Source organism: Priceomyces carsonii, assembly GCF_900007245.1.
Source record: "Priceomyces carsonii strain CBS4050 genome assembly, scaffold: Debaryomyces_carsonii_scaffold_2, whole genome shotgun sequence".
Classification (NCBI taxonomy): domain Eukaryota; kingdom Fungi; phylum Ascomycota; class Pichiomycetes; order Serinales; family Debaryomycetaceae; genus Priceomyces; species Priceomyces carsonii.
The window spans coordinates 243475-268802 of record NW_026946675.1 but is presented as its reverse complement, the minus strand read 5'-3'; the positions used below and the strand labels follow the sequence as shown (position 1 = coordinate 268802).

Sequence of the window (25328 nt, the reverse complement as noted above, 5' to 3'; positions counted from 1 at the left end):
GAGCAATTGTGAGAAGCTGAGATTTCTTCTCCATATAGGGACTGTTATTTCAGTTGAAGCAAAGTGACTGTCGCTACTGTAGCAGACTGGGAAGACCAGAAAGAAAGGAAAGAAACTTTGCTCACTAATAAAGGAAAGGATTGTTCAGATATTGCGTTGAAACTGCGTTACTGTTCATAGGTAACTTTAAACTGCATAATCCTGCTTTCTTTGTGAAAAATACCGTGCAGAATCAAGAACAATGGAAGAGCTGAGGGCTAGACACAGTGATATCAAGGCCGAAAATAACCAAGAGCTAGCAGAGGAAGTCAAGGAATCGCTTAGGCTCATTGAAGATTTAAAATTTTTCTTGGCTACTGCTCCAGCGAATTGGCAGGAGAACCAAGTAATTCGAAGATATTATTTAAATCATGACGAGGGATTCGTGAGTTGCGTTTATTGGAATAATCTTTACTTCATCACTGGTACTGATATCGTTAGATGTATAGTCTACAAATTTGAGCATTTTGGACGCAAGATCATTGACAGAAAGAAATTCGAAGAAGGGATTTTCTCTGACTTAAGAAATTTGAAATGCGGAACTGATGCTATATTGGAATCTCCAAGGTCAGAATTCTTAGAGTTTTTATTCAAGAATTCCTGCTTAAGAACACAAAAAAAGCAAAAAGTTTTCTTTTGGTTCAATGTTCCGCATGACAAATTAATGGCCGATGCATTGGAGAGGGATTTAAAGAAGGAAAAACTGGGCCAGAATTCAACGACTGTCGCTCAGAGAGAACCTGCATTATCATTTCAGTACGATGAGACTAAAAGCTTGTATTCTCAGCTCTCTGATCATATGGACGCACAGAAAAAGCTAAATGGTTCTCCAAATGATGATTTTCAATCCAATTTGATGTCGGCCGCTATTCAGAGAGAAAAAGGAAGCTACGAACTTTTGGCTAGAAATACACCTCAATTCAAAGATGGGTCGGATTATGAAGATGATTTTCCATTAGATTATTTCGATAATGATATTGATGTTTCTGGCGAATCTAATGACTATATCACTTTAGACCCAAGTATTCATCAGGGCTCATATAACAATCTACTTGATGAGAACTATGATTCCATTGTTGATCCTTCTGTATTTACTCATCCAAAAGTCTCCGCATCAACTTCCAGTCAGCTCATCTATAACGATGAATACTTAATAGAGCAAACACAGCAAATAAAGACTCCCATAGCTCCCGTCTCTGCTGCTGCCTTACATCGACTCCAAAACAGACATCCCACTAATTTAATGACATCTTCAGCTGAAGAAGCATATCAAACATTTTCGCCAGTGCCACTTTCAGCTAAGTTCACGAATCATAAATACCAATATCCAGGAATTTCGCACAACCATAGTCATACGCAGCAAGGACATTTTCATCCACTAGGTGACCAGGGCACTATTTACACGAGTCATGTTGATAGCCCAATTGTGGGAATTAATGCATATGGTTACGCTGACCAGGATTTTGTTTCATCGGCTCCTTCAGGTTATAACGGTTCAATGGATCAATTAATATCTGCACCACAGGTTCAGCCATATATGGTAATGGGAGATCTGGAGTATTTTGTTCCTAATCATGTTTATGTCAACCCATCAAAAATGAATGCATTACAAAATCATCACTATGCATATCCTGTATCTTCCACGCGGCAACAACAAATTAGTGCGAATATGATGAAAAAAAAGAGAATGATGCTCCAGCAGCAGAGACAGAAAGTTAATTACGTTTCTAAGAATACAATTGAGAAGACTCAAAATACAAATAAATTCGGAAGTGCGGAAGAATTGATGAGATCTAAGGTTACAAATCTAATCAACTATAGAAGAGACGATTTGAAATCTGATACGACAGAGACATTGATTCCGACACCCGAATCATCTATAACTAATACATCAGATCAAAATATCTCCAACACACTGTCCAGAGGAATTTAACAATGACACTTCGAGTAAGAAAATATTTCTTGGAGTTCAAATAGATTCAATTGACGTCTATATATTTCTTTACTTCTCTTTTTGTTTTACAGGTTTATCTTATTAAATGTATTACGAATAATGAATAATTAAAAAAATTCAACCCCTACTATAATACTCTATGAGTTTCCTTTGCGGTAGAGATAAATCTTGAATTATCTTATCAATAAGCAGCTCGCTAGATACGTCAATTTCGTTCGAGACAGCAATTTTATTCCTTGCTGATTTCAATATGATACTATAACAGAGAACAACAGCTCTTCTTATTTCTACTACCTCATTATCAATGAAACATCTGATCAAATTATCCAATTGTTTGACAAAAGCATCATTTAAAAGAAAAGACACTGAACATACGTTAAGTAACTTGGAGATACATTCCAACAAGAATAATGAATGGACCCCTTGTGATGAGTATTCTGAACGTCCAAAATGTGAAAATAGAGCAATAAAAAGATTTGCACTAGTATAAATCCCTGAAAGCATCTCATCATAACATTCAGACAAAGCATAGTATAGTTGATCAAAGAAATCATCAGCACGATCACTCAAAGAGATCAAAATTAGAAGTAACTGGTCCAAATTTAATTCTACCCTGTTGATGAGTAGTTGTTTAATTATTATCAACCCATTGAATATTTCGGATCTAGAAAGCTTTCCATTAAAATAATCCCATAATGACCTTTCAAGTTTAAGCTTACCAGCTGTCTTGAAATAACTTAAGAACTCTGAAGAATACTCTCGCAATTCTTGCAAAATACCTAGCAATGTAACAAGCTCGTTGCTATTAATATTTTTTTCTGCGAGTAAGAGGCATATATTTTCAAATTGACCCTGACAACTTTGCAGATCACAACCCATAGAACTAACTCGGGTATAACTGGATAAGCGAAAATTGAACCAATTCAAATCAGAATAATTATATTCTTTTACCTTCTGTGGTGACGCATGGTGATTCATATCCTCGTATATATTGATGGGCCTGTTTTTACTCGAAACATTGCTCAATGGATCCAGTCTCTCAATAAATTTCTGAATATCCTCACCTTGTTTGGGCAGCTTAGCAATCTCGAACTGAGCAAAGTCATCAGCTAACTCACTTTGTTCATCTCCCTTGTGCAATTTTGAGAATAGATCTGACTTTTTGGTATTCACAGAGTAGTCTACGAACACATTCGGCCTATGAGACAGCGTCGGCCCGGAGCAAGAATCACCACCATTTTGGTGACCTTCATTGTTGATTTGTGAGGTACCATCCATGAGGGCAGATTGTTCTCTTTCAACATAATCATCAAGCTTGACAGCTTTGTAATCTACGTCCATACTATCACATTCTTGACTGTAAGCAGAGTTATTGTGACTACTAGAGGTCTCTGCATTAAGATTGAAGTTTTGTAACTTCAGAGGCTCACTAAAATCAGATTCTTTGTTCAGAACTAAACGAATATCCAGCTTTTTGGGAATGAAAGTAAAATCATGGTCATCTTTTGCAACAGGTACTAACATAGTAAAGTCTGTGCTCATCTTCACGGGAGAAAAGTTTTCTTCAGCTTTTGATGGATCCACCTTCGTGAGATCAAATAAAGATTCATAATTATCATCAAATATGTTCATATTGTTATCAAGGACCAAGGTATGGTCTACACCGACAATAACTTCAACGTCTTCTTTAGTCACATCGTCTCTCAAGCCAAGTTCAGATCCGAACAAAGTTGGATTAATCGAATAAAGTTTCCCTAACAAGCTAGAAAACATAGGAAAAATATCAGTATATCTCAAAAGACCAATTAAATCTAACAAGTTAGAGGTCAATTTCAGAAAATGTCTGTCTGTAATGGGAATTTTATCTAATCCTTTTAAAAGTAGTTGTATAATCAGCAGGATAATTATTGATTTATATTTTATTATCAGCATAGTTAATTCACCGTCATCATCAAGTATATTGGAAACGCTTACAGCATACGAAAGTAGTCGATTCATTGATTCGTATAAGTCATCAACATTAACGGCAGAAATAAGTAAATCGACAGTTTTGTTTTCGATCGGACTTTTTAAAATACAACAGGTTCTAATATAATCATCTGGTTTCAAAAACTGAGAGGTTCTTTTGAACAAGTTATCAGTAGTCAAAAATAGCGGTTCGAGCAAGTGTGGCTGTCTGATTGATATTTTTCTTAACATTTCATTTATGTCAGATGATAAGTCCTCGTCACCCATTACTGCATACTTAAGAAGATTGACACCTTCTATTACCAAATCTGTTTGATTAGAAGATAAAAACTTCAAAATAGGATCTTTATGTTTATCGAATGCTAATTGAGAGTTCTTTATACTCGAGATATCTCTAGTTAAATCAATAACCATATTATCTTTTCGAAGGCTATCCACACTCAATGGAGAGGAAACTTTAATCGCTAGGTCTTTAGAGGGAGCAGAAGTGCTAACCGAAATTGCTTGTTTTCCCTCTTCAAAAACCTTAGTTTCAGATTCTGGGTTCAAATATTGTCTCTTATTATGACTAGGATCGATCGCATCCTTACTGCCTTGCCTATGATTCGGTTGCAATTCTGAATTCGGTCCTGAGGATGGCCTAGAAAGAACTGTCATTTCTTTCTGCCTGCTACGTAATTCCTTATTTTTAGCAATGATCGATTTTTTCAATGAAGGACGCTCTTTGTTATTCGAGATTAAAGGAGCTGAATGAACTTTCTGCTCATCCGCCCTTGATCTTTGAATTGCCCTAACGACATTTGTATCTACCTTTGACAAAACGGCCCCCGCATCATTTGGAAAGTATTTCCAAAAGATCCAATAGGATTCTCTTCCGACTTGACGAACTTTTGGATTTGGGTCAGAAAGAAGTCTTATAACTGTTTTAGTTGAAACCTCAATTCCGTTTGTAATGCTATTGTTGACGAATGAGTTTTCGTTATGGAATCTTATTATGAAAATTTGCAACCAAACTCCACCATACGTTCGGGGTTGTACTGTTTTTTCATTCGACGCCAAGGAAATCCTTTGTAGCAATTTTGAGTTATAAGAACAATTAATATAAATGGCACATAAAGCCATATGTGCATTTGTAGAAGTGATATGCTTCGTAGCAGAGCATAGCTTCATTAAGGTTGGAAAAAATGATTCTACAAGAGAGTCAAAGTTTCCCTTTAGTATTATTGCGCATTCTTTCACAAGGTTACAAGAATGGGAGCATAATGTTGTTCTCAAAGATGACATTCCTTTACAAATAGCTTCTGAAACATCCTTAATACAAGTGATTAGCTCAGGTAAATAATTTGTTCTCGCGTTTCCTCTTACTAAGGATCTCATTTTAACAATAAAATGCTCTCTTTTCGACCAATTAAATTCTGTTTCCTTGCTTCCAAAAATCGACGCCATCTCGTTGACAAGATGATGCAATGGTTCCACATCTACAATTTCCATCGATAAAATGCTATCATCAATATTATATCCCAAGTCTTTGACAATTTTTTGTATTTCAGTCAGAAGCTCAGTATTGAATTGGGGGGAGGAGCTTTTCAGATCTGGTTTCACTAATTTAGTATCATTATACTTGTCAGCAATTTCTGAATCTTGGGGATTTAAAGGCTCTGCGATGGACGAAGTGTGCCATGTATTTCTATTCTGCGAAGTATTCCTAGAATTGTGATGGGGAAGAGATCTTTTGAGTGAGAATCTACTTTCCTCAATGTCATTCTCACGCTGACTCAGGTTTACTGTAACCCTTGTAGACCCTGCCGATACAAAACCTTTTGCTCCATTCATAATACTAGTCTCGGTATTTATCGCATTTATTATATCCTCCTGTATAGCTGCATTAACATTCTGAATTTCTAGTTCCCTGACTAAATCAAATTTATATTGTCGATGTGATTTACGACTATAATAAAGTGTTAAGAAATCCCTAGTTTTTTCAAATGCATCCCGCTGCCTATCATTATTGAGAGACGATAATAAGGAGACTAATGAAGGTAATAAATTGTTTATCTTAAACTGGGGACTGATATTTGTCACGATATGAGCGAGCCAATTCAACGACTCAATAGTAACTTTTTTATTTCTATTCTTCAATGCCATTTCTACTAAAAATTCTTCGACTTTCTTGGGTGCAGAGAACCAATACGCTTCTAAGGCCTTTTTAGCAGAGCTAATAGTTCCTGTCTTAGTATCACCTAGACCGTTGATAATTATAGGTAAGACTAAGAAACTTTGATTTTTTAGCACCGACCCACCCTTATCTTGCATGCTAATCCTCTTAACAAGGTGGCAGAGAACACTGAAGCTGCTTGTGTGAATACCAGGATCTGGTATATCCACTGCAATAGCTAGCGCTTCAAAATATCTCGGCACCTGATCAAGGTTTATAAAGTTTTTCTTTACATGAGCCTTGAGTCGAGTGATCACTTCTAATTTACTCTCATAACTTTCAGTCAGCGATGCTATAGCTTGAAATAAGTCATCTGAGCTAGTAATCAGAGATAGCATTATAATAAGGTGGTTTTCTTAGATCATTTAATTGGATTATGTTTTCTTTTAAAATATTGTGTAAACAAATGTGGCAGGGCGCGTAGGAAAACAGCGATGTTGTATACACGAAAAAGAGTAGTAAAAGCCTCTCAATATCACGCTATAAAAAGAAGAAGCTATGTCAAATTTAGCATTATAGTTACTTAATTAATCAATATAACTCTAATATATATCTGAATGTTGACATGAAAATACACATGTCTATAACTATTTAGCGTAGAGCCACAAGCCGAAGATCAAAACGAAAGATAATAACACAAATATTCTGGATTTAGAACTGTATGATTCATTGTTAACATTCTCACTATATGCGATAGCTTTTATCTTGGGTGTATTATTGAAAACTGAAGAGCTAGTATCAGTTGAATGCCTGAGTCTGTCGATATCATTCTGATTTGATACTGATAATATGTGATTTTCATCACTATCGACAATAGAGTTTTGAATATTACCAAAGAAATCTGTTAAACGTACCAGAGCAATATCTCGCTGATATAAATCTGTCCGAATACCGGGATTTGAGTGCACATTTTCGTATGTGTAAACATCAAACAATTTATCAAGGGTTTCGCCTGAACTTTTATTTAGCTTCTCAAGGTAATCCAAAGTGTAGTAAGTAAAACGGTCTATTACTGCAACTCCAATATCTAGATCAGAATGGTGAGAGTAAGATGACTCGTCTATCTTTGAAGATCCAACGGCTAAAATATTTGGCGAATAAAATCTCTCATACATTGTATTTGCTTGACACGTATCAATCATAAAAAAAATTTCATTATATCTTTTCTTTTCGTGCATCTGTTCGAAAGCATCTGCTATATCGTATGAGCTTATCTCTTCAGCGTCCTGAAACTTCAAAAACTCGTTGCCGCCATGACCAGTTAGATAAATAAATATGTTGGAGTTTTCGTCAGTTAATAGCCTCTTGGACCTAGGGTGATCTTCATCCCATCTATCAGTTAATAGCCTTATAAAATTCTCGACAGTTACTTCATATCCCCTATAGTCAACTTCGATCAGGTCCCCATATAAATCAATGGCTTGGTCCATATTATTAAACACAGTTCCAGGAAAAGCGTTCCGAGGGTTGCATGCCACATCATCTGATAACATTAGTATGATTTGAGAGTCTGGTATACCTAGCCTCTTGACTGTTCTATACAAGCTAAGAACGTTAGCCATATGTCTGTAATTAAACCAAAATCTAGAAGTCGAAACTAATACGGCCCAGTTATTCGTGTGCCTTGACTCATTACTGTCACTTAATTCATCCAGAGTTTTAATACTTAGTTCTGATAAAGCAGTTGTCATTAAGATACATAATGTTAAAGCTACCTTAGCAAACAACATTACAGATGGACTGTACTCTTTATTTTACTAAAGTTTGTGCATTAAGTTATTTACTAAATTATGACAATGCTACATATCACGTGGCTAAAATAGATGGTTCCTCAACTTTTGGAAGCCAAGACTCTAATTTTCTTTTTCATTATCTCACTAGGTCCTAATATTCTTTGTAGTTCCCACCCGATCCATAGTGACTTCGGCGAGAAATTAAAAGCAAATATTAGTTTTGATGCCCTTTCCTTTGTAAATTGATTTAAATTCTCCATGATTGTTATACTAGTATCATCCGATGCTTCATAGTTTTGATTTGCTTTTTTCAATAGTTTGGCATGTAGATACTCTCTTTGCTTGGATGATATTGAAGTAGCATTAGAAAAGTTTGAAAATGGTTTGTGTTTCATCTGTCTATGCAAATTTTCGGCTTGGATAAGAACTTGCTTCAAATACTTACTTGATGAAGGTTCAGAAATAACCTTTGACTTGCCACATTTATAACTACTAGCAATTTTCTGTTCTCTAGATGTGAACTGATTGATTGTAAAACAAAAAAATAACTCTCCATTCTTTTTTTGCTTTCGCTCGATTTGAAAGAAGTCTGTCCGGCTCACTTGATAGCCCCATATATCATACTCCAACCTGACCCATGGTATTTTGCATATCAGAAATTCTCGTTGGACTAGTTTATTATCCTCGTAGACTTTGGCATCCTTACTTTGAAGGGCTGAAAAACCATCAATTGTGGTAATACTAATGTTCATTTCATCAACCTTTCTTTTAAAATTGCAAAGTTTTTTATGAGTTTCTTGTTCTTCTAATCGACGTAATTGTTCTGCCTCTAGTTGCATTTCTTTTTTATTTTGTTCTATTTCTTGATCGTAATCTTTTTTTTCCATCATCAACTCTTCGTATGTTTTACCTTGTATGGAGTAATTCTCCGGTAATGAAAACAAAGTAGGTACGGATTGCATACCTGTACCCCTGGTGCCAACTATATCTACGACATGACAGCGTTCTTTATCTTTATGTAATCTTAAACCTCTTCCAATCATTTGAACCAAAAGAGGTCTAGATTTCGTCGGTCTAGCTAATAAAAGTGAGTCAATGTTCGGAATATCTGTACCTTCTGTGAAAACTTGGACATTGCATAGTACTTCTATCAGTCCCTCCTTAAAATCTTTTATTATTTCCTTCCTTTCAAACTTAGATGTTTCACTCGTGACATATTGAGCGTTAATTCCTTCTCTCTGTAAGACTCCACATAATGTTTTGCAATGGTTAATGTCCACACAAAATATTATAGTCGACTTGAAATTGTATTTTTTCTTTAGCTTTAAATAAGACGATGCGGTAACGAAATTTACGTCAGAGCTATTTATTGCTTTAGAAAGGCTGTTGATTTCATAGTCCTTCTTGTGAATTTTAACTTTACTTAGATCAACATCTATCCCTATAGACGAAAATTTTATGTCAACCAACTCTCGATTCTTTATCATTGTGAGTAAGTCCCTTTCATAAACAATTTGATCAAACATACTTCCTAGAGCAGCTCCGTCGCTTCTTTCCATAGTTGCAGTGAATCCTATAACGTAAATCTTCAGGTCAGCATTATCTGCATTAAAGTACTTTAAGACTTTTAACCACGAATTCGCAGTTGCGTGGTGACACTCATCTAATATTATAGTCTTGAAATCATCAGCCTGGTATTTCTGAAGCCTTTGATATCTCACTAGAGTTGGCACAGATCCAACAATCACATCTCCGTCAAAGCTAGGCTTCAAGTGTCTCATGTCTATTTCGACTTTCAAATTAGGATTAATTTGTGAAATAGTGTCTGCTGCCTGTTTCACTAATTCTTCCTTATGAGCTAAAACTAATGTTTTATTTCCTTGATTTTCCTGGGAGGTCATTTGAGGAATTAGATGAGAGAAGACAACTGTTTTGCCGCCGCCTGTTGCTAAAACTACAGCAGGTCGCTTTACTCCTTGAGATATTGCTTCGTGAACACAGGTTATCGCATCCTGTTGGTAATCCCTGAGACTTATAGTTCGAAGAAACCGGACATTTCCTAGCCTAAAATTGGTGCATTTGAGTCCAAGCACGGTAAGAAACTTTCGACTTATCTCAGGCAGGTGAAATATCTTTGCCATAAAATTACTACAGGGTGTATTATTTCTTCACTGCTTTTCACTTCCTTATGTTATCTATTTGATATGGCGCGCCTACTCAACCGAGTTTTCACGACCAATTTAACTAGTTCCTGTATATACTCACACGAGTTCTTCGGTGTACATTATTGAAAAACAAACCATCAGTATCTTTCACAGCCTCAACATTATCTGAGGAATTAGATGATAAATCTGGAGCATTTATGCTCATAATAACATATGTTCCATCCATTTTATTTGGATCTCTATGTGGCTTTATGAAAGAGCCAGGGTTGATCACCACAACACCTCGTATAACTTTTGCAAAATATCTCAACTCTGAGGGAAGAATTAGAACATCTGGTAAAGAGTTTCCTAATTCCCCAAGTCCAAGATATGGTACTTCGAGGCTAGAACCCCCAATACTTGTAGTGACTAGTTCTTCTTGCATGATTCCATCGATGAGATCACCGTCCAAAGCATCCTTTTGAGGACTCCTGACTTGATTTATAGAACCTGGAAATACTGGATAATAGCGCCTTTGTTCGAAAACATGGTTAGCTACTCTCTCGAACCTATTTGTGGGCAAGTTTGGAGAATGATCAGCAGATTTATAAATTTCTCTCAAATCCTTCATAACATCCAAATTAGATATACCGAACAAAACTTCATTTACAGAAAAGTTATTGGGATTTGGTAAAACTTTAACATTCTTAGGTAGACCAAATCTCTTTCTATCAAATGAATCCATGGGATATGAGCAATGCTTGATGCATGAATCTTTTAAAGATGGTATTAATACAACTTGTATTCTCGAGTTAATTTTTTTAATTATGGGTGTAATAAGTTTTTTGAACACTTCATCCAAATTCCTAGGTGCTTGGCGTGACTCTTCGAAATCAAAATCTCCTTTTTGAACTGAAGTGTTAGTCATATCAATAAATGGACCATTTAGTATTACTACGTGCGGCTTGATCTCTGAGTTTATCTTTTCAGTTAACATTTCTAATTTCAGGTAGTTCAAGGTATGATGATTGGAGAAGGGCCCTGCAGCAACTAAAATCTTTAAACCGCCCTTCGATGTCCATTCTTCATATACCTTAAGCTCGCTGCTAGAGGTCAAAGAAGCACCTAGATCTGGTAATGGCATTATTTGCTCCACTACGAAGCTCCTTCCAGTCGGATTTTTACCTTTTAAAACAACAATCTGGCCCGGAAATAAGGAATACTCCTCAAGATTTGTTATATCTAGTGGTATCCTTTGGCCTATTCCATGAAGTCTCGAAGTCTCTAAGCATATAGCCGCAGAATTTAAGCATTGACTTGCGCTCTGGTCATACATTGGAGAATCAGGTACAATTCTTCCGCAGCATAAGATACTGAATTGAGAGCTCAAGCAAGGATTTCCAAACTCTTTTTCCGACTTATTTGCCATGCTACTTTGATAAAGACTTGTGATTGACTCAATTTGATCGTCAAGGACATCTGCACTTTCCAATAGCTTCATTGACATCGTCCGGAACTTATACTTTGACGCGTCAAAATTTGATGTTAGTTTAAACGGCTTGATCGACATAGCAGTATCATCATTGATATCCATGAAGCCTTTCGATTCTGAAACATTTGGATTTAGGGTCTCGATCACGTCGCTCTGGCTGCTTTTTTCAGTTTTGTCATGTCTAGGTGTCAATGAATCGGGAGACTGGAAAGTGTTATTAGCTGTTTCATAATTACTCGGTGACAAGTCTTCTGTCATGACCCTTGGTGTTTCATAGGGAGTCTCTTCGTCTACTTTTCTTCTTTTGGTATGCGGGGTGCTGGGGACATTAGGACTTGACTTCATTAGAAGTTTTCTTTTCATAGCACTAGGTTGAATTTCTCTTGCCTTCCTGCTTGAAGGGGTTGTTTTATTAGCCAATATTGATTGGAGGTATTCTTGGAATCTGTCGAGATTAATAGAGTTTAACTCCAAATCCTCTTGCACTTTTGACACATTAAAGGTTTCCCAATTTACAAATAGGTCATCTGTATTGATATTAAAGATTTCTTTCAAGGTCATTAGCTTATCAACTATGTCATTTCCAATTGCCAGAGTTGGACTAAAGGCTGCAATGACCTCTCTTTTATCTGTATCATCTATCGTCATGACCTTTTGCGTATATGATGTTAAGAATTTTTATAGCTAACCTTTTAATGCTGATTATTTTTATTAGACGCGCTAACTAAATTATATTTATGTGAGGCGCGTTCCGATATGAAATGAAAAATATCAAATTTAATTTCGTAGCGCTTCTACTAAAAAGTTCTTGTCTCACATTCTTCAGATATTGTATATTCTACAAATATTAAATCTAGTACTTTACTTATGACCTGATTTTGAGTTATCATCATGCTTAATATCTTCAAGTTCACTTGAAGATTCACCACCTTTTGCAAGCTCCACTTCTTTTTCAGATTCATCTACAGAACCTTCTTTTACTACTCCAGCCCCTTCCTTTCTTATTTCTTCTTTTTCTTCTTCCTTTTCTTCTCGTTCTCCTTGTTCATTCCCTTCATATTGTTCTTTTTGGTCATCTTCTTCCTCTGCTGCCAGCTTTGGGTCATCATGCTTTTTTCTACCAAAATTTTTCCTAGACATTTTACTGCGGTTGTTCTCGTTTAAGCTGTTGCGTCTCTTAGTTACGTCATTGACTCCAAACCTCTTTCCATTCTCTCTCATTTCTTGAAATGTTAAAAGTGACATCTTTTTTAGCAAATTTTTCTTGTCCACTGAATCATCATTAGCACGAACTATACCTTGAGGATATTCAACTTCCATCGCATTTAAAAAATGATCTGCGTCCTGTTGTGTCTTGAATTCAACATCGATGACACCAAAAAACTCTTTCTTGGATCGACTTCTAATTCTGCGAATGGAGCATATTTGTCTTTCATTGGGTAGATCAGGAGCAATTTTATTGCTAAACCATTCTTCTAAGTCCTCTTGCGTTAAATTCTTTGGAAATCCTTCTACGTGAACAGAATTTCTTTTACGGGTATTCCTTAGCTCATGTAGCTCTTTTAAAGGATCCTTTCTTCTAACCATATCATCGCTCTGTGAAAGAAGTAATTTATTTGATTGCTTAAGAGCAGATATTACTTTCTCTTCGGGCCTAAATTGTCTCATCCTACTAAATGTTAAGATAGTCTTTAATTCAACCCATCCATCGTTTGCTTCGTATATCTTCCATAAAAACTTATCTGTCTGTAAATTACTATCAGAAAAATAAAACTCGACTTGCTTCCTGACTTTATCATCAAAGTCTTCCCCTTTGTAAATGAAGTCAGTCATATCCGCCATACGAGCTTGAATTTGTTTTAGGTTTCGTTACAAATTATTATATGAAAAAAAAAATTTTAAATTAGCTTAAAGCGATGTCAACATCTGGTTCTTCCACGATCCAATTGCGAGACATCTCAACATACTAATTGATTTATTTCAGAGGAGAAATAAGTCCGTCAAATATAGTTTCAAACGTATATTTCTGGGCGCTGTTCTTTCAATGGCCATTAGATTCTTTGTATAAACTCTGTGGAAGAATTCTTCACTGGACAAGTGTAGCATCGGAATGCTATCTCGTAATTATCACTTAGTAGAAATAGATAGAGCATTTTAGTCAACAGGGAACTACTACAATGCATTGAATCCTCGTTATCATAAAAAGATATCAATCTAACTAACTAGTCTGTGTTTGTCCGCTCAGTCGTCATGCAAAGTACTGCATCGCGTTGAAGAACCAAAAAGCGCTATAAGGTTTTCGCGGACATCAAGAAATACATGTTAGAACTAATGTTAACCGCATTTCGAAGACTCTCAAAGAGGAGCCAAGTCGTCTTTATTAGAAATAGAGCAATGAATTCGTTGAATGCTACAGAAGAACGAAGGAAGGAACTTGTAGGCAATTATGAGATAATCGCAAATCAAGTTCAACAACTATCGTTGCCAAGAAAGAACACTGAAATACGATTAGTAGCGGTATCTAAATTAAAACCTTCTTCGGATATAAAGGCCTTATATGATATAGGTGTCAGGCACTTTGGAGAGAATTATGTTCAAGAGCTTATTGAAAAATCGCAAGAGTTGCCAAAGGATATAAAATGGCATTTCATAGGAGGGCTTCAATCAGGAAAGTGTAAGGATCTAGCTAAAAAAATAGAAAATTTGTATGCTGTGGAAACCTTAGACAGTCTAAAAAAATGTCAGAAACTTGATGCAGCAAGATCCACAACCACTAGTCCCAAAATAAATGTTTATTTGCAAATAAACACTTCTGACGAAAGCCAGAAATCTGGCTACAGTTTAGAAGACTTAGATAATCTATATGAAACTATCGATTATTTGATTTCTGACAAGTGTACGAAGCTTAAGTTCGAAGGATTGATGACAATAGGATCATTTTCTGAATCCTTGTCTGAAGATGATGAAAATCGTGACTTTTCACGCTTGGTAGATTTGAAGAAAAAGTGTGATGAGAAATATCATCTTGATCTACAATTAAGCATGGGGATGAGCAATGACTTTAAACAAGCAATTATTCAAGGGAGTACAAACGTGAGAGTTGGTTCTTCAATCTTCGGTGCGAGACCTTCAAAAAATTGATCTTATAGCAAAATGTCCGAAGTCAGTAGCGTAGGAAGAAAACAAGAATAATAGGTTACAATAATATAATATGAGACTGCAAAATATAACAATGTAAGAATACTGCTCATTTTTTAAAGAGCTTTTTTAAAGAAGACTTTTTTTTACCAAGCTTTACTTCACCGGTTTTATTTGCGTTATTGGAATGATTTTTTGACACTTTCTTATCTTCGCTGACACTTCTGCTACCTTTTCCATTTATCTCGGAGTCTTCCCTTTCGCTGGTATCCTTCGATGTTTCCTGGCTGTCGCTAGTTGTTTTACTCAGACTTCCGTTAGCCAAACCTTGCACATGCTTTGGCAGTCCACTGGCTGATGATCCGGCAAATGCTTCACTTGAAACACTTTTAGCAATATTTCCATGCTTTGCCGTCTCAGGGGAAGGTAATTCCCCCTTCGGTGCCTCCGTATCAATGACCTCTGGATTGATATGTGAATTGTTGTCGATTGTGGAATACGCTTCATTGCCATCCTTGTCCTTAGATTTAATGATAGAATCTCCTTCGTCTTTAACTTTATTTAAAGCTAATACATGTTTTTCTTCAGCTAATTTCAATTCGTTCTCTTTCTCTTTCAACATTTCGGTCTTTTCTTTTATAAGCTCTTTTTTTTCCCCATTCACGCCTGGAATAGTTGAAGGCGCATTAAATGTCTCCTGTTCAGCGTTTAAAGCTTGTTTATCGTCCTTGAGGTCTCCTGACTGAGAGTTAGAGACTACGCCTCCTCTTGCATTTACAGCAGTACTTGATGACTCACTGGATTTCAGTGATACGTCTGTTTTACTCAGTGAAAGTTTACTTTCGCTTGGACCAGATACTAAAGCTCTACTCCTACCTTTAGCAAGAATAGAAGTTGCTTGATCTATCACTTGACTTTCAGAAAACTTGGTCCAAATTAAATCCAGTTTTGCTTGCACAGATGTTCCTTTTTTATCTTCCCTATCCAGGATATTGTCAGATGTCTTATCTTTGAAACATTCAGACAATCTTGAGAGGACTAAATACGCAACCAAATAACTATGTTCAATGGCAAACAATAAAAATACCAATTTTGTTGTAGACGAAACATGAACACTTGCTTTGTCCAAAGCCAATTTCCCTAAAGTTTTGGGGGGGTTGGTCCCGTGACGATAAAAGGAGGTAATTAAAGGCGAAATTATAGTTCCAAGCCACGTCAAGAGGAATAGCGCAATGTTCCATGGATAAATTGTATTTGTGACCTTTGGGACTGGCGGCTTGAAGTATTTTCCGCTAAAAAGCTTAAATGTATCAAGCCTAAAAGTAATGACGTTGAAGCATATTGAAATAACGGGAGCAAGTGACCAAACCGGACCAAAAAGGATTAAATACCCGTACAATATGACAATCCCTCTAAAGTCATCATTCACATCATACTCTGGTAGTTCTAGAACCTCGCGGGCGCTTGTTAGCCATTTCTTTTCATCGGTCGAGTCAATATTCTTCGTTGGGACTTCAGGCTTTTTCAACTTTGATTTTATCAATTCAATTCCTTTTCTTAGAATGATAGGCAATCCATATTTTAACACTATTTGAATAACTTGATTTGTCACGATAAAGTAATTAAATTGCATATTTAACCTTTCTTGGTTAATTCTAAAGTCTTCATGCCTCTTTAACTGAGTCAAATATTTGAAATAGAAACGATTCTCGTCAATACTTGAATATATAGTATGCTTAATTTCACCCAAGTGAGGCTCCACCAAGTGAGCAAATGGAAGGTAAACAAAAGAGGTAATCACCAATGGCATATAGCTTGTTAGGAAGTTCAACACAAACGACTTTATTAATATTGAATTTTCTCTGCTAAAGAAATCTTCATGGTGCTCCCAAGAGATAACCTTATCTGTGACAATATTATAAACAATAGTTAAAGCGGGAACAAATGCTGAAATGAGGATAGTTGGAATCAATGATAAGAACATTTTTCCAGGGCCATCATAAATTTCGGTTAAAAAAATTTCAAGAACGAAGCAGGATAGCTGGTAAGAAATTAAAACAATAGTGAACAATAAAGCTATTGGCACAAAAGCCAATTCCTTGATAAAACGGATTCCATCACTCTTTGTTTTAGTTTCCAGGTCACTTTTAGATACTGGTAAATCTTCAACGGTTTGGTCATTCGCTTTAATTCCCCAAATGCTTGCAAGATATTTTTCTCTCCGGTTCCAAAATATCATAAATAACAATCCCCAAAGTAAATTCACTAAAGTATATGTCATCAGAAAGGTCAGTTTGGACTTAAGAAAGGACGTAATACCCAAAATTGCTAAAGGTACGAGCCAAATGGTGAAAAACTTGAGGAAATCAAAATACATGCCGATTTGGACTCCATACTTTTCTCTAATAACATCGATACTTTCTTGACTCCCTAGGATATACTCTTTTGCATCTTGAGTCCAACTTGAATGCTTGAAAATCAGAGTTACAGGCGCAATGCCTTTAACGAATGTCCATTCTCCCGATAAGGGCGTGATTCCCACGCCACCAGACTCTTCTGACGAAGTAAGAAACTCGTATATGTCTCCAATTCTATCGGCAGATTCTGCTTCTGACGAGGTAATTCTTCCATCAAGAGATTTTTCTAAAGAATCTGAAGTAATCAATTTAATAAAGAATAGCAAACAATGCTCTGGGTCGCTGCCTGGCCTTACTTGAGTCCTAAATCCTTTAGAATTTAGCTTAGAGACTAACGACTTTAAAGCAGACTCTTCTTTGGGACTTATTTCCTTCTTTTGCAGAGGTAAATCCACTGTCAATACGAAATCGGGATCAGAAGATTGAATTGTATCACCCATACTAAGTTCTATATTTCAATTTCAGATATTTTAGTCAATGGCATTAAATGTTGAAATACTTAATTGAAGGCTGTATCAGCAATAAGTTGATTTGCTACTTGCTATTTACTTGAAATTTGCGACTGAAATAGAATTTCCCGTGATACGTCCAAACGAACACGAATATCGATTTCTGTTCAAAACCCCTAAGCTATTCACTAAAAGGTCTTAGTAAGACACGAAGGTTTATCGGATCCTAGTAACTAAGTGACAATGAAATTTACAGATGACATTATATAGAGCATTAAAATTTTAATTAATTATTCTGGGTGTACCTTGGGGCAGCAACAATTGTAGTGATGATATTACTTGAGGCAGATATGGGCCACTGGGCTTTTCTCCGTAACCTTGACATTCCAGGTCCTACAAGTGTCTTCAAATTTTTGTAATTGGATCATGTCAGGTTTTTGCGGTCATACTTGATATAAAAGTGAGGAGACCCCACTAATTTTTCTTTCACCAGAAACTATATGATAAAAAAATCGTGAACATAATAGTCTTTCAGACCAGGTTAGGATTTAGAAGCATTCATGAGGAGTACCATAATTCTTTAGCTGTGATCCGATAAAACTTCCAAAAACAACTCCTACGATGCGTATTCTGAAATTAGATAATGAACCTAAATCAATAGATTATTCACATTAAAGCAAAACATTAGAATCCATTTCCATCTCAATCCCATTAATTAAATATTATGATGATCAATCTGTCTTGTATTGTTAAGATCACTTTTTTTTCCTTTTGATAGTAGTTGGCTCCCGTTGTGCAGTTTTTTTCCTATATTGTTGTATCCATTACATTTCTGATATTTTCCATCTATAATTGTTGAACTTCTAATCTTCTAAGCAAATTCCTACTGAAAGTAAACCCGATGTTTCTAACTCATAAATATATACTGGCTTATTCTGTGGATTTCATAAATTTGGATTAAATAACTATGGAAGTGGTACACCTAAGGCTTCGCCTGCTCTGGTCTAAGAGATATAATTGTGTTCCGATCTTAATTTATTATCTTATATTTATTCAATACATAAAATCATTCTAAATAGTGAGGAAGGTATAAAAACCTACCATTCAACGTAGCTTCTGGGAACAACTCTGAAAACTCTTATTCTTCCACCTTTGAAGTCTGAAAGTTTATAACTTTCTTTTCTTACAAGTCCAGAGTTATCCTGCTCTATGACCTTGAATTTCTCCTTCTTCGGGTCAAATTCATAAATCACTGCCGCATACACCAGGTCTCCCTCTCCTAATACAATGGGTTTACCGGAGCCTATCAAGCTCTTATGACTAGCGAACTGTCCATTTTTAATCCAAAGAATGTCACCACCTTTAATCTCATCAATCTTCGCGATACTGTTGTTATTGATATTCTTGTAAATCGTTACGCCAAATGATTTCGTACCAATAGGTTTCAAAATATTAGGATAATTCTTTAATATTGCAGGTACAAGACTATCAGAAAGTTTTGAATTCAATAAAGAAAGCGCCTGTCCAATTATGTTTGAGCTGTTATCAACGTGAAATTTATCCAAAAAATCTTTTCTTATCAATGGAATCGGTTTTGTGAAGTAGTTTGTGAGTTTTACAGTCGATCTAGGATCTTCCTTCTCATATTCCAATTCAAAGACCAATTGCGATAAATCGTAAAATAACACATAGTAGTCACAATAGTTAATGACTCTGTTACCTCTTTTGGTAATAGTATTAAAGTCAATTTCATAAATGAGATCAATTCCTGCTTTCGAGGCTAATAAATCTGGTAAATCACCTTTTAGCCACCACTTAGAATTTTCGTTAATATTTCCAAGCTCATATTCCAAGTCATCGTGCATAGCATCCGCCTGGGATCTGTCCTGACTCAGTTTTCCACTTCTTGACATTGTGGAGTCTATTGATTTACGCGAATTCGACGACAACGGCACACCATATTTTGACTCAGTTAAAGAGGTTGGGGAGTAAACAGTGTCAATATCTGTCGCTGCCCTCTTCGGAACATTTTTTGAAATTGGGGGAACTGGAGGAGGTGGAAGGTCTCGTGGAACAGGAGGAGGTACTTCGGGAGCTTGTGCTGGAAAAGTTTTCGATCTAGCTGGAATGGACGGGGCAAATGAAAAATCTTCATCAAAGCTCTCTTTTTGGAGCTCAGTCGCATTTTCATCGTCGCTGGAGCTACCGCCTTGTGTCTTCAGCTGGGGTTCTTTCATAAAAGATGGTACATCTTCTTGTGGTAAGGGTGGTGGTTCATGAAAGGAGCTATCCTTTTGAAGCTTCTTATATTCTTGCGAATTTGAAGTGGATTGAGATATGATTGGAGAAACAGGTACAGCAGGTACAGATGGTACAGGTGGTGGCGCTTGGTGAATACTTTTCGAACTCCTTGTAGAAGATATAGAGCTTCTGTTACCTTTATCTGGAGAAACATGCACATTCTTTAAACTAGGCACTTTGGCCAAATCAGAAAGATCTTCGTCTGCATCATATCCCGTGGGTTCTGCTTCTAAAGAAGATCTGTTAAGTGTAATCTCGTCAGTATCTCCTATCTCTTCTCTATGAGACGAAATATCAGATGAGAATGTTTGAGGAACTGTAGGTACTGGAGGGACAACTCGAGTTGTCTTCGGTTTCGGCAAGCTCTCTTCAGAGTCTGACAGTTCGGCTGCTTCGGGCAAAATAGACTCTCTTTTCCCAGAGTTACCAACGGCTGAGGTCTTCTTGTAAGCATCATCATAGTCACTCTCCGACTCTTCGATATTGTGATCCTCATTATCAAGGTTCCCACCTTTATTTAATGCTTCCGTATTGGTGAAAGGTGGGGTCGGTATAGTCTGCGTAGGTTCTTGATTACCTGTGACTCTTTTTTCAGCACTTTTTCTCGCTTCTGAAATATGGTGGTCATCCTTCGATTGTTTAGATGGCGGAGCGCCAAAAGAAGGTGTCATTCCCATCATCCCGAACATATTCCTTCCACCTGATATCTTTGCCATTCTCTCCACCAATTTCTTTCTCTTTAGTTCTTCATCTTCGGATTCATCCAAATCTTCCTCTACATCCTCTTCATCAGCAGCTATATTGATATCGTCTTCCATCGATGCTCCATCAGAATGAGATTTGTTTCGACTTTCATCAGGCTTTTCTACTCGGGACACAAAATTTTCCTCTTCACCTAAATCTGCTGCAACCTCATCTTGATGAGGATATTTTGTCTCTTCTTCTTCTTCTTCCTCTTCTTCCTCTTCTTCTTCTTCTTTTTGCTTCTTTAACTTTTCTCGCTCAAGAGCTGCCTTCTTTTTTTCCTCTCTTTTCTTCATTGCAGCGGCCTCTCTTTCAGCCTCTTCTTGCTGACGTTTTTGAAGCAACGCAATACGCTCTTTCAATCCAATCTTAGGGCCTTCTTCGTTCTTTTCGTCTTCTCTCTTTGTAGACTCATTGACAATTTCACTGGTAGGAACAGATTCATAGTGAGGGTGACTCACAAGATTGGATTCATCTCTCGGCTTTACCTGTGGTATGTAATGAGATTTACCTGATGCTGGAAACTGCTTTTTGAGAGTATAGGGGTCGTTCACTTTTTGTGCAATTGGTATAGGAAGCTTCTGTGTATTCAGCTCGGTGGCCCGAAGCTTCTCTCTGTTGGATTCAAAGCTTTTTCTATTACTCGTATTCAAGTCATCTTCCAGCTTAAATGTGCTTCCAACTTCAGATTTTGGTTTCATAATTTGTTCATCCTGATTTGAATCTTTTTGGTTTGGTTCAACATGAGCTTCACGATCCTCTGTAGTTAAATGAGATTCTTTTAACTGATGTGGAATTGAAGCCTTTTCTTTTATAATTTGAACAAAATTCTTAGGAAACATTCCGGATTTACCATCATAAGTTCCAGTATACCACTCTTCATCCTCGACTGCTGAAACTGTTATTATTTGACCTGCTTGGAAACTTAAATCATCCTCAAAATCAGATGTATAGTCATACACAGCTTTGACTTTGAACGGGAGTTCATGTTCTGACATTTCCAAAATCTGTGCTTGCTTCTTGTTATGTGTTTTAGAATCAACAATCCTGACTTTCCGTGACGAATTGAATGATCTTACTCAAATGCTGGCAATATGCACGACAGTTAGTATAAATTGTGACGACAAAAAAATAAGATTGCAGCTTTCGCGCTCTTCTTGTGTTTGCAGAGAGCGCACAGCAAGAATGTCCCATACCAGTCATCTGGTCAAAGGGGGTTCATCTACCGTGTTTGTAAATGAAAACATAATTGGGGCATTTCGACCTGTTAAAACATTTAATTACCATCAAGAAGCGAGCATAACATCATTAGACTTTGACGATTCTGGACAGTACTTGATATCTTCAGGAGTTGATAAATCTATACAATTATACGATGTACATAAAGGAATACACTATAAGGATATTCAGTCTCAGAAATATGGTGCTCATGTAGCCAGATTCACTCATCAGGGCTTGAATTGCCTCTACGCTTCAACACCATCAGCCCAATTGGATGTCGATAATGCAGTCAGATACTTATCTCTCGATAATAATCAATATATCAGATATTTTAAAGGTCATAAAGGGCAGGTTACTTCTATAGAAGTAAACCCGTTGCTCGATGTCTTTTTGAGCTCGAGCGTGGATAGAAGTGTTAAAATGTGGGACCTAAAATCGTCTAATCCTATAGGAAATCTAGACGTCGGACAGATTTCAGTCATTGCATTTGATGCCCAAGGCTTGGTTTTTGCAGTAGGTAAAAATCCTGACCCAAAGGGACTGACTAAATATGGAACAATATCACTATACGGAATGAATAACTTCGATAAAGGACCATTTCTAAGCACAGAAATTGAAATCCTTCCTGGTCAGACTTGGAACAAGATAGAATTTTCAAATAATGGGAAATTACTTTTAGTATCCACGGATTCTCCTGAGCATTATATAGTTGATGCATTTCTGGGCAAATTGCTTACGATTCTTCGAATGGACCATATTCAAGACCCTTATAATGTTCCATGGATGTCGTTCAAATATCCTTATAATGGACCAGCTTGTTTCTCCACATGTGGAAAATTTGTTTTCGCTGGTTCTTTGATGCTGAATCTATCCACATTTGACTTAACAGGTATTAAAACAACTGATGGTGGAAATCATGTTGTGACACCGACCGATAATCCGAAATATTCAGATCCATTTAAAGTTATTGAAACTCAGCAGGGTATCCCAAAAGTTGTTGCCTTTAATCCAAAACTTTTGACATTGGCTACTGCTGATAATACGGTATCATTGTGGCAACCAAAACTTCATTAGCATCATTCTTGTACACATTAATTATATGTAGTACCGACGATAAAATTTAGGTTAAAATAGAAATCACGCACTTAGTAGTGAAAAAATGACAGTAGTAGAGAGTATTCTTCAATATGAAGAATACTGGCATTCGCGTTTTATCTTCAGGACCACCTTTTCAAAATCTTTCGTCTAAATTGCAAGTAAATCATCTTCGTGATAAGTTCAAAGAAGGTTATTTTTCGTGTTCAACTTATAGTAACTCTATACCTAAGTTTGGCGACCACTCTGAATATCTCAAGCAAACTTATCCTAAAAATTTCATACCTGACCATGCTAGACAAGATATTTTGCCAGTTCAGCCCACAGATATTAAAGGTATTGATTCTGCCGCTTATAGACATATTCAAAGAGGAAAGTTAATTAAGAAATTGCCCAGATTAGCAGGAAATAGGTTTTTTTCACTTCATTTTTTTCCTGAGCAGCATTATATTTCCTTGGCTAGGAAATCTAATATTGCATACACTTTCACGAATAGGGGTGGGTTTAAATTGAATAACTCTACACTCCAAAGTAATCTCGAGAGATATCGTGGTCAATATCAAAACTTGACCTATTTTCAAGAGGATTTATTTCCCTTGAGTATTGCCACATGCAGATCAAAATACCGCAAACTTATCAAAAGGGCATTATTCAATTCTGTGAAGAGATGTATTAAGGATCATTCTCAATACAATTTAGTATCTGGTGTCTTTTATTTTAGATTATCAGTAGTTCCAGTTACAGAGGATGATAAAAGGGAGATTCAAGAAGAGACGAATAAGTCTTTGTATCGTTTGCTCAATGATAATGAATTACGCAAAACAACTCTTAGTATCAGTAGAGAGCACAATAAAGAGTTTAGGAAGGGTCAATTTCTATTAAAAGATGTCCGCAGGTACAATACACTCGGAGCTGAAAACGTCCCAGGTTATTATCCTAAACTACCATTTCTAGGTAACAAAGAAAAGTTAGCATAAGCTCACTCTAAACACCAGTGAGGCATATTGGTCTCAAATGATAAAGAGCGATTCAGAGGGCTTGAGTACTTATACGCGTGCAAATAGATGGTCAGACATGCATCACTATCTCTGTCGAATAAATCACTCCCACATTCTGTGCATTTTTGGTTGAACTCTGTTTTAAGAGTTTTGATAAAGGTTTTTCTTAGGTTTCTTAGGGCTTCAATTTTCGATCGAATTACTAGATCCTCATAAAATTTGGTAAGCTCCAAGATATTGATAAATGCCACATCATTAACGTTAGGTTCATCTCGAAAATTCGAAAACGCCGAAAACTTAAGGAATATTCTTTGATATAATTCTATCTCAATTTCATTTTTGAGTTTTCTGATGTCATCCAAATCTTTACTTAAATAATTATATAGAAAATCATTTACTATAGGATGTCCCATATTCCGCAAATGAATTCTAATTTGATGCATTCTTCCCGTCAAAGGTTGACATATCACAATACTTTGTTTTCTTTGCGAGTCATAGCGTATCTTTGTAAATTTTGTGCAAGAATTTACTGGTAACTTTTCAATATTTGATTGCATCAAGTAGCCACCGGTGTTTAACGAGAAAATTGGACAATTGACTGTAACTTTGCCGTCTGGAAAGTTGCCCTCTACTCGAGCTATGTATTCCTTGCTGATATTTCCTTCCTTCTCTTTCACTAGTTTCAGAAATTTTCCAGCAGCTAATTTAGTTTTAGCTAAGATCAAAATTCCTGAGGTACATTTATCCAACCTGTGACAGGGCCAAATATTATCGAATTCTAGGTCGTATTTTAAAATCTCAGTGATGGAATTATATCTATAAGATCCAGTCGGATGTGTTGCAATACCTGATGGTTTATCGACCACTATTAGATCAGTGTTCTCATGTACGATTGGTATGCTAGTTTTAAACTGATTTAGACTCGCCTCTAGTTTACTTGAAGAAATTGGAGAATGTGGAACACTAGGTTCATGCATGTGCTTTGAGTTATATATGACATCATGTACATTCAACTTTCTCTTTTCCAAGGCATTCCAGCCCTTTACTACGATCGAGCCATTCTTCTTCCCGTAATCGCTTATTATGTACAATAAATGATCTTTAATATTCTGTTTTATCAACTCTGGATTTTGTCCCAATTCATTCGAAAAAACTTCTAGAAGGGTTTTATCCATCCACCTTGTCTTAACGTGAGTATTGAATGCAAAATAGTAAGGATAAACCTTTCTGAGCCCATTTTCAAAAAAATATACTGAGTTAGCCATCTCAGCCGTAGGAGTATTTTTTTTTTTTTGCACTGTCGAAAGTTTTTGTACATCATTCCAGGTCTACTAATCTGAATCACATATAGGAGCACATTCCATACATCTTTAAAGTTATATTACAAGAGAGTTTACTTCTTAATAAGAAAATATAGCTA

General features: G+C 36.3%; 12 protein-coding genes across 12 annotated transcripts; 4 read left to right on the top strand and 8 right to left on the bottom strand.

Annotated features, from left to right (window-relative positions):
• Nucleotides 1-241: 241 nt before the first annotated feature.
• On the top strand, nucleotides 242-1972 carry CPH1 (homeodomain family transcription factor; the record flags this gene model as incomplete). The annotated part of the gene is made up of 1 exon (XM_062951386.1): nucleotides 242-1972. One exon carries the CDS (start codon nucleotides 242-244, stop codon nucleotides 1970-1972), a length of 1731 nt encoding a protein of 576 aa, XP_062808394.1.
• Nucleotides 1973-2110: 138 nt separating this feature from the next.
• PRCAT00001584001 (uncharacterized protein) lies at nucleotides 2111-6514 on the bottom strand (the record flags this gene model as incomplete). The annotated part of the gene is made up of 1 exon (XM_062951385.1): nucleotides 2111-6514. The coding sequence occupies one exon, from the start codon at nucleotides 6512-6514 to the stop codon at nucleotides 2111-2113; it is 4404 nt and encodes a 1467-aa protein (XP_062808393.1).
• Nucleotides 6515-6763: 249 nt separating this feature from the next.
• On the bottom strand, nucleotides 6764-7906 carry GPI8 (GPI-anchor transamidase; the record flags this gene model as incomplete). Its single annotated transcript, XM_062951384.1, has 1 exon — nucleotides 6764-7906. One exon carries the CDS (start codon nucleotides 7904-7906, stop codon nucleotides 6764-6766), a length of 1143 nt encoding a protein of 380 aa, XP_062808392.1.
• Nucleotides 7907-8007: 101 nt separating this feature from the next.
• On the bottom strand, nucleotides 8008-10050 carry PRCAT00001582001 (DEAD/DEAH box helicase; the record flags this gene model as incomplete). The annotated part of the gene is made up of 1 exon (XM_062951383.1): nucleotides 8008-10050. The coding sequence occupies one exon, from the start codon at nucleotides 10048-10050 to the stop codon at nucleotides 8008-8010; it is 2043 nt and encodes a 680-aa protein (XP_062808391.1).
• A 103-nt stretch (nucleotides 10051-10153) lies between these two features.
• On the bottom strand, nucleotides 10154-12193 carry PRCAT00001581001 (DNA-directed DNA polymerase alpha subunit; the record flags this gene model as incomplete). Its single annotated transcript, XM_062951382.1, has 1 exon — nucleotides 10154-12193. The coding sequence occupies one exon, from the start codon at nucleotides 12191-12193 to the stop codon at nucleotides 10154-10156; it is 2040 nt and encodes a 679-aa protein (XP_062808390.1).
• Nucleotides 12194-12406: 213 nt separating this feature from the next.
• Nucleotides 12407-13387, bottom strand: LHP1 (Lhp1p; the record flags this gene model as incomplete). The annotated part of the gene is made up of 1 exon (XM_062951381.1): nucleotides 12407-13387. One exon carries the CDS (start codon nucleotides 13385-13387, stop codon nucleotides 12407-12409), a length of 981 nt encoding a protein of 326 aa, XP_062808389.1.
• Nucleotides 13388-13939: 552 nt separating this feature from the next.
• Nucleotides 13940-14686, top strand: PRCAT00001579001 (uncharacterized protein; the record flags this gene model as incomplete). Its single annotated transcript, XM_062951380.1, has 1 exon — nucleotides 13940-14686. The coding sequence occupies one exon, from the start codon at nucleotides 13940-13942 to the stop codon at nucleotides 14684-14686; it is 747 nt and encodes a 248-aa protein (XP_062808388.1).
• Nucleotides 14687-14792: 106 nt separating this feature from the next.
• IST2 (Ist2p) lies at nucleotides 14793-17540 on the bottom strand (the record flags this gene model as incomplete). Its single annotated transcript, XM_062951379.1, has 1 exon — nucleotides 14793-17540. One exon carries the CDS (start codon nucleotides 17538-17540, stop codon nucleotides 14793-14795), a length of 2748 nt encoding a protein of 915 aa, XP_062808387.1.
• Nucleotides 17541-18646: 1106 nt separating this feature from the next.
• BBC1 (Bbc1p) lies at nucleotides 18647-21592 on the bottom strand (the record flags this gene model as incomplete). The annotated part of the gene is made up of 1 exon (XM_062951378.1): nucleotides 18647-21592. The coding sequence occupies one exon, from the start codon at nucleotides 21590-21592 to the stop codon at nucleotides 18647-18649; it is 2946 nt and encodes a 981-aa protein (XP_062808386.1).
• An 85-nt stretch (nucleotides 21593-21677) lies between these two features.
• SWD2 (WD-repeat containing protein) lies at nucleotides 21678-22889 on the top strand (the record flags this gene model as incomplete). Its single annotated transcript, XM_062951376.1, has 1 exon — nucleotides 21678-22889. The coding sequence occupies one exon, from the start codon at nucleotides 21678-21680 to the stop codon at nucleotides 22887-22889; it is 1212 nt and encodes a 403-aa protein (XP_062808385.1).
• Nucleotides 22890-23002: 113 nt separating this feature from the next.
• PRCAT00001575001 (uncharacterized protein) lies at nucleotides 23003-23887 on the top strand (the record flags this gene model as incomplete). The annotated part of the gene is made up of 1 exon (XM_062951375.1): nucleotides 23003-23887. One exon carries the CDS (start codon nucleotides 23003-23005, stop codon nucleotides 23885-23887), a length of 885 nt encoding a protein of 294 aa, XP_062808384.1.
• Nucleotides 23888-23889: 2 nt separating this feature from the next.
• PRCAT00001574001 (uncharacterized protein) lies at nucleotides 23890-25173 on the bottom strand (the record flags this gene model as incomplete). The annotated part of the gene is made up of 1 exon (XM_062951374.1): nucleotides 23890-25173. The coding sequence occupies one exon, from the start codon at nucleotides 25171-25173 to the stop codon at nucleotides 23890-23892; it is 1284 nt and encodes a 427-aa protein (XP_062808383.1).
• Between the last annotated feature and the right edge of the window lie 155 nt (nucleotides 25174-25328).